This window comes from Gouania willdenowi, chromosome 10 (genome assembly GCF_900634775.1).
Source record: "Gouania willdenowi chromosome 10, fGouWil2.1, whole genome shotgun sequence".
Taxonomy (NCBI): Eukaryota; Metazoa; Chordata; class Actinopteri; order Blenniiformes; family Gobiesocidae; genus Gouania; species Gouania willdenowi.
In genome coordinates, this window is record NC_041053.1 from 23,577,304 (window position 1) to 23,585,015 (window position 7,712).

Consider the following 7,712-nt stretch of genomic DNA (forward strand, 5'->3'; position numbering starts at 1 on the left):
TTTAAAGCAACAAGAATGATAATAAAGAGATCAAGTAAAGTGATTTTATTGAGAAAAAAAAAAATGGCACAGACATGTTTTGAAAGATACTCTGATATATCTATATTCGGAGATTAATTCTTCTGTATTACATTGCAATTATTTATCAAAAAACTGTCCAAATTAACTTGTATTATAATTTCAAACTAACCATGTTTTTATTGTGTTAATAGTGTACTTATTTTTTAATCTCAATTGTATTACTGTACTATTAAAGTTAACTTATCTCTCTCTCCTTCCTTATTTCAACCAAATATAAAGAGACTTTCTTTGAGTCAATGAATTATACAATGACTTTTTGGGACAAACGATATATTTGTGTTCTGTGAGACATATTGAAACACATTTTGTAGTTGTTGCTTTGTTCATATTTTTTTTTTTTCGACCTGAATAAATATGAAACACTGTGAATTACAAAAGCTAAAATATCAGTTTTTTTTTTAATCAATAAAGTTGAAAGGTTCAACTCGTTATCTCACGTTACTCTATGCCACCATGATTACAATTCACATGTAATATGTATGTTTGTATTTGCATGTGTATATGGGTGTACGTATATATGTTTTAAGTATTCATTTTTTGATTTTCAATTAATATTTTGATCAATATTCTAATTTGTCTTTTGATATAGATGTTTGTGTACTTTGTCTATATATTATTTTTCATCATCACATTAAAGTTTAATTTTGCATTTTGTCTCGTGATTTTACAAGTGTTTATTTGTTTGCCATTATTCTAAACAGTTTGTGTTTATTGAAAGGGGTGGAGCTCTTATACAAGCCCTTTGGACTTCAAGCCCTACTTACACTTTAATGTTTTTTTTTCTTCCTTAATATATGCTAAACAACCTGGCAGCTTTGATTGTTGTATATATCTGTATTATATTACTATTACTATTATTATTATCAATAATAATAATAATAATAATAATGTTTTGTTTTTTTCTAATGTAATGTGTGCATTGTTATTTAATCCTTATTTAATTAACAGTCTTTTACTTTATTGTTTACGTTTTTCTTTATCTTAGAATCTTTCATTTTATTTGTAATATTTATTGAGCCTCTGTAACGCAGGTAGTTTCCCTCTGGGATAAATAAAGTATTTCTGATTCTAATAAATAAATGAAACGAATGAAATTTGTATTCTTGCGCCACCTAGCGGTTAAAAGATAAAAAGCGCCCACTAACCACGAGCAGGAGGTCATAAGCTAAATAAGTAATAGATTGTCATTTTTAGGCAAATATCTGTATATGAAAATAACTGAGACATTATTAATAATCATTATAGTAACCTAACTTTTGGAATGTTAAACCGTAACTAATTAGATAGCTCCTTCACTACCCATGATGCAACGCTTCACCGGAGCTCCACTGCGGTTGTTTTGAAAATGGAGGAAAGAGAAGGTAAACAGTCCCACTGTGAGCCTGGTACCAGCTCCACGGAAGTATCGAAGACTACAGACGATGAGTCGGACAGAACGGACGTGTGTTCGGATCACTTTGACCCGCTGCTGGCCCTGTATTCTCCCTCCGTGCAGCTCCCGTTCCCAAACATCAAGAGCTTCAACAACGTGGCCGAGTATGAGAGCTTCCTGAAGGGGGGCCGAGGTCGAGCTCGACCGGAGAACGTGGAGAAGCGGCGGGACAAAGCTAGGAAAGGAGTGGCCGACCCGGAGCGCATCGAGAGGCTGAAGAATCTGATGGTGAACAATCCTGTGGCCGAGGAAGAGGGCCAGGCCAGCGGCCTGAAGACCACCAGGAAGAGGAGGGACAAGAAGCAGAAAAACGTCCTGACTAGGATGCCCTGTAGGTCCAGCTGCTACATCACTATAGGGCAGGGGTTTTCAACCTTGGGTCGTGACCCCATATGGCACCTGTGTCAAACTCAAGGCCCGAGGGCCAAATCCGGCCCTTTAGAGCATCAACATCGGCCCTGCTCGAGAAAGTAAAAATGATAGAAAAAAAAACATGAAACATTTTGTAAATGACCAACTAATTAAATTGTAGATATGTAAGCCCCTCCAAATAATAATAATTAAAAAAAAAAAAACTATTAAAATAATCCACAATATTTGAAGAGCTCAGTTTGGTAGTTCTTATATCACATCATAATCTAAAATTGTTGAAAGAATTCTCAATTTTACCAAAGTCTGCCAAATTTTCCCCAAATTATTTCACAAAAATTTCCCCAAATCAGGGAAATGTAATTGAAGATCCTGCAGGGACTGATATACTCACATACTTTATCATTCATACTTCGTTGATACATGGAAGTGCAAACCAGGGCACATTAAATGTTGAATGTGCTAATTTTCCCATCCAAAAATCGGTGGCCCACTTACTATATATTTTAAAATATTTAATTATTAATCTTTCAAATTAAAACACAACACAATCTTAAACAACGTTCTACTTCCACTTTCTCAAATATAAATGTAGTTCAAATAAAATGCAGTTTAAAGCGAAAAAGGAAGAAAATAGACGGAGTCTGAGCCTTTGAGCGGGACATCATTAGTACTGTATTATTCATCCAGTGCTCTATGGTTACTGGGCAGAGCAGAAAGGCTCAGGTTAGACTTTCACTAATATTAATGATCTGCTTTAAGTGTGTAATATATGTCATTTACCTGTACAGCTGCTGCGTTTAGTTTGTGACGCGTTTGTATTCACTCCTAACTGCTGTTCTGTTTCTCCCCTGCATGTCTTGTTTTCCAGTGTGTGACGGAAGTCCTCTGGGGGAGCTGTACCGCTGTGTTAATCAGAGAATAAGGGTCAAAGTTCACATCAGGACCTTTAAAGGACTGAGGGGGGTCTGCTCCGGCTTCGTCGTGGCCTTCGATAAGTTCTGGAATATGGTAAATCTCATGATGACTGATTTGCAGGACACTTGATATACAGGATACGATAAATCAAAAATGATTGTAACTAAACTTTCAGGCCATGGTGGATGTAGATGAGACGTACAGAGAACCATTGCTGGGAGAAGCATTCTATCATGAGAAAGCGCTCACCATTTCACGGGTATGTATGTACCAGTTTCAACACCTCCATGAAGAATCAACAGAGTCAGTTGCTGAAGCACAATATAGAAAAACCTAAATAAAACACTTGAAATGACCGTTAAGTAGTTTTGTTAGAAATACTGATGGACCTTGAGAATAACATGTAAATATTATGCGTTTTGATAAAAAAAGAATTAGCAGAGAGGAAGAGCGTTTCCCACAGTGTGAGGATTAGTGCTGTATAGGATGTACTGTACATTAGATTCATTTAAAACTATTTCAGCTCTAATACACTATTTATCAGTGGGAATGGGAGTTTTTCACCCAAACATGAAGTCATTTTCTGAGGTTTTGCTGACGGTAGGTCTAAATTAGATGACATTTTACAGCTATTCTAATATTTGGAATGGTTAACCCAGTGTGTTTAATAAAAAAACAAACAAATTTACAATAAAAATGACAACAGCTGTCATTCTAGACTCATTAGAATTAAGCCACATATTTGATCATCATTTACATTTTGCATTTATATATTTATTTAACAATGACAGTAACAGTAATGTACGTCATAGTCCGCCTCCTTATTAATTGTTTTACACAGTAGGGCTGAACGATTTTAGAAAATAATATAATTGTGATTTTTTTTTTTTTTTTTTCATCAATATTGCGATTGCGATTTAATATGCAATTATTTTTTTTCAAGGGCCTCTTGTCATGTATTTTTCATTGAACACAAGCAATAAATCAATCTGTTTCATAATAAACAATTTCAGATTCATTTAAACATTAAACAAATGTAAAATATTCATTTTAAAGCACAGATTACAACAATAAAGCAACAAATCTGTGGCTTTACTTCTTCAACATATCTAACTTCACGTTTCATGAAACGTGTGGACGACATTTCCGAAACACTTAAGAGGACAGTACAAGACAGGGCAAGAAAAAAATAATGAAATAAAAATAAATAAATACATTTTAAAAAATTGCAGCCTTTTTGCGATTAGAAAATCGTGTTTTATGATATATCGCAAATGCAATTAATCGTTCAGCCTTAATACACAGTGAATGCAGGTATAATCATTTGATATATGGCCTTTATTTGGTTTGTCTAATTTAATATTCTTATAATCCACTCTGAACACACTAGAGATATTTTAACCTTTTGTTTCTTCAGCTTTGATATTTTTTAAAGTCAAATTTGAGTTTCTTTCAGTCATTATTAGTTCACAATACACTCATAAATCAGGGAAGCTTTTTTTTTAATAAGGATTGTTACTCTTTTTTTTTAGATTCTGATCAACTTGTGTTAAAACTGTGGAAGTGGATGAACTAGTGTTTTACAAAGGACTTGACAACATTATTGTATTTCAGAGATACTTGTGAAATAGATTAATCTTATTTTTCAGACAATGTTGACATTGTGGTTTAACGTGATTTTGAAGAAATGTTTTATGCTGAAAATTGAAAAACCATGGGGTGTAAAATATCTCGCCAGCTCTTTGAAAAGCTTAAAGTCCAGGACAGCGCAGTAGGCGATGCACCGGTGGACGGAACGGCAAAAGCTGTTAAAGACCAACAGTCGCTTAAAGATCCAAAAGCTCATGGAAAGAAGGAGTCGCGGACATACGGACAAGTCCACACTCGACACGTCAACCAGCTTTTTATCCGTGGGGAGAATGTTCTCCTGGTGAACCCACAGCCTTTATGACGTGAATGTTCTGTTATGGAGAAATGCTGTGCTAATCAAATATTGACTGTGTGTGGAAAAAAGTGTGACACTGTCAGATACTGAGCTATTAGCATTCAGACGGATCACATGTTTAATACTGTTATATCACATTGATATAGATGCTCTTCTCTGTTCATAAGAGACATTTTGGCTATGAGGAGTAAACACTTTTCTAAGCTGTTTTCCACTTTGTTGTTTTTCTTTGTCAAAAGTAGGGTTTTTCAACCTTGGGGTCTGGTCGCTATGTGGGGTTGGTTGTCTAGTAATAATAAAATAATATAAATTACTGATCAATATTTTATTTTTTTATTGAATTTTTAAAATTTATTTTTATTTGTCTATTTTGCACAATTAAAAAAAACATTACATAATATCACAGAAATAGACATTTAAAAGCTTAAATATGTATTATTTTTTTTCAAATTAAAACACTACACAGAGTCTCAAAAAACTATTTGAACTTTAACTTTCTCAAATATAAAGCTATTTCAAATAAAATGCAGTATAAAAATATGTGATCTGGGGCATCTTGTCAATTTGTGCACTAATCCTTAATATTCTGTATTTGTAACAGCATAAACCAGTGGTTCTCAACTGGTCTCACTCTGGGACTCACATTTTCGAAGGTCATTAAATTGTGATCCACCTTTCTTTTTAGAATTCAACCGACCAAATTCAGTTTTTACGAAAATAGCTGTTGAAAACACGTCTGTAATAATGTTTTCCTGCGTAACATGCATTTCACAGCATGCCTGCCAAAATAAAAGACAAGTCCAACATGAGAGACATTAAGTATTTATTTATTTTGACTAGCTGTCTGAAACCCACCCAGTACAGGTCTGCGATCCACCAGTTGAGAATCGGATTATTAACCGTGTCCAAATTGTTTAGAATTCAACCAACCAAATTTAATTTTTCGAAAATTATATAGATTTATGTAAAAAAGCTGTTTTCAGCAGTGAAATATATAGATTTTTAAATCTATATATTTTCCTGTGAAACATGCATTTCACAGCATGCCTTTCAAAAGAAAACTTTATTTTTTGACCAGCTATCCGCGACCCAGTTTTTGGTTCCGACCCAGTAGTTGTGAATCTCTGGTATAAACAATATGATCAAAAAGCGAATTTTATGGAGAAATTTGTGATATAAAAATGGGGTCACACGACCCGAAAAAGGTTGGGAACCACTGGTCAAAAGTTAGTGCTAAGTCCTGCATTACATCATCTGACCTGAAGGTGGCAGCAGAAACGCGTCAGAAGCCTGTGAAACACCATTGTGATCATCCCGTGCAGCTCATGTCCCTTTTTGTTGCATTTTCCCCGTTAGTTTGAACGGGAATGACAGCGCAGTCTCAGCGGACTTCATAAATGCATTATGAATAATTGAGTTTGTGAAGCTGGAGATTGCAGATGGCACTCAAAAGCTGTCATTTGTCTTGACGTCTCAGATTGCTTTTACTCTTTAATGGGCACATTACCCATAAAAGTGCAATTTACTGCATCTGATAGAAGTTGTAAAGATGCCGTTTTTTCCCCCTCGTTAAATGACAGAGGTTAGTTTGGATGATGAGTGGCATAGGAAGATCCTACACTACACTGCCTCACCATCACTTTTATGGTCTTATTGCCTGTAATGTCACTGCAGAAAAGATTGATGGAGCCCCTTTAGGTATATTTTACATTATAACTAGGACATGTTCGACTGAGTCTCAAATCCATTCACTGTAGCCTATACATTGTTGCTGTTCATATACTGTTTTAAAAGTATTATTAGTATAGTAGCCCATTTACACCAGTCTCCAGAGAGGAAAAATGGGTCAATTATTTAATGTGAGCAGTGTTTTAGTGGTATTTGTCTCACAAGTGTGTTCCAACAAGCCTTGATACAACATGAGAAGGGCAAAGCAATGATTGCAGAGAGATGAGCTGCAATTAGACTGTTTCACTCACTATGCAGTAATCAGGCCACTCAGCTCACTCCATATATTACACCACATGAAAACAAGTTGAACAAAAAGGATCAAAGTAGAAATAGAAACTACAGACTTAAACAAGGTTGTTTATGGAGGTAGATTTCTGTCTTTATTATTCAATAAAACAATAGAAAAATACCTTTTCAAACAAAAAATAAAACATCACTTAAATACAAACAAACCTTGTCAATCAAAAAAGAAAATTCAAAGACAATCGTGTTCAAATGCAAAAAAGTATTTGAGACCCAAATAATTGCATTTAAACACTTGCTTTGATTAAAATGTATTTTGATTGAATAATAAAGACACAAATGTACTATCCATAATATGGCCCAAATACAAAAAAGATTACTTCAATAAAAAAACATATATATATATATATAAATATAAAATGAGAAATGAATGTTATAAGATGGAACAATATTTGAACAAGGGACAATTGCTCACCGCTAAGATATACTGAAATATTTACTAACCCTGACCTGGTAAATCTTACTTTTACATCACGTAGTGAACAAATGCCCTTTTTTTCCAGTTTCTGGGTGGGGAAATGTCAGGCTTGTGTAGTTTGATATTTGTGAAAACTTTCTCGTCACTGTAAAAATTCTGCAAATATTAGCAAAGAAGTACATAGACAAACATTAATAAACAAATACAGTTTATGGTTCAAGCATTTTTAAGAACAGTGTATTAGACTTTTTAAATCATTGTGTTTTCCCAATTTAAATATTTCAACTCAGTAAATATCCAATTGCTGTATTACTCTTAATCGAACTTTATTTCACTTTGTAGTATTACATTTAGTGTAATATTTTCACCAAGAGTATTTCTTTATAACATAAAGTTTAAGATACAACTTTGAGCATTTAGAAAACCAAACATGGTGGCTTCACATCTGCTGCTTGAAGCACTTTTGCATGAGGGTAATGACACACAGCACACTAAATAACACACACCATTAACAA

The 7,712-nt window shown here is 34.1% G+C and overlaps 1 protein-coding gene across 1 annotated transcript; it reads left to right on the plus strand.

The window, feature by feature from the left end:
* The first annotated feature begins 1,266 nt into the window (after positions 1 to 1,266).
* lsm11 (LSM11, U7 small nuclear RNA associated) lies at positions 1,267 to 5,017 on the plus strand. Its single transcript, XM_028459768.1, has 4 exons — positions 1,267 to 1,844; positions 2,754 to 2,893; positions 2,976 to 3,059; positions 4,539 to 5,017. Exons 1-4 carry the CDS (start codon positions 1,427 to 1,429, stop codon positions 4,749 to 4,751), a joined length of 855 nt encoding a protein of 284 aa, XP_028315569.1. The 5' UTR covers positions 1,267 to 1,426; the 3' UTR covers positions 4,752 to 5,017.
* The last annotated feature ends 2,695 nt before the right edge of the window (positions 5,018 to 7,712 follow it).

What these genes read in the sequence shown, in the direction of transcription:
- lsm11 (XM_028459768.1), top strand. Translation starts at nt 1,427, where the DNA reads ATGGAGGAAAGAGAAGGTAAACAGTCCCACTGTGAGCCTGGTACCAGC. An exon ending in TCGATAAGTTCTGGAATATG is followed by an intron (nt 2,894 to 2,975) that starts GTAAATCTCATG and finishes CTAAACTTTCAG; the next exon opens with GCCATGGTGGATGTAGATGA. An exon ending in AAGCGCTCACCATTTCACGG is followed by an intron (nt 3,060 to 4,538) that starts GTATGTATGTAC and finishes ATATCTCGCCAG; the next exon opens with CTCTTTGAAAAGCTTAAAGT.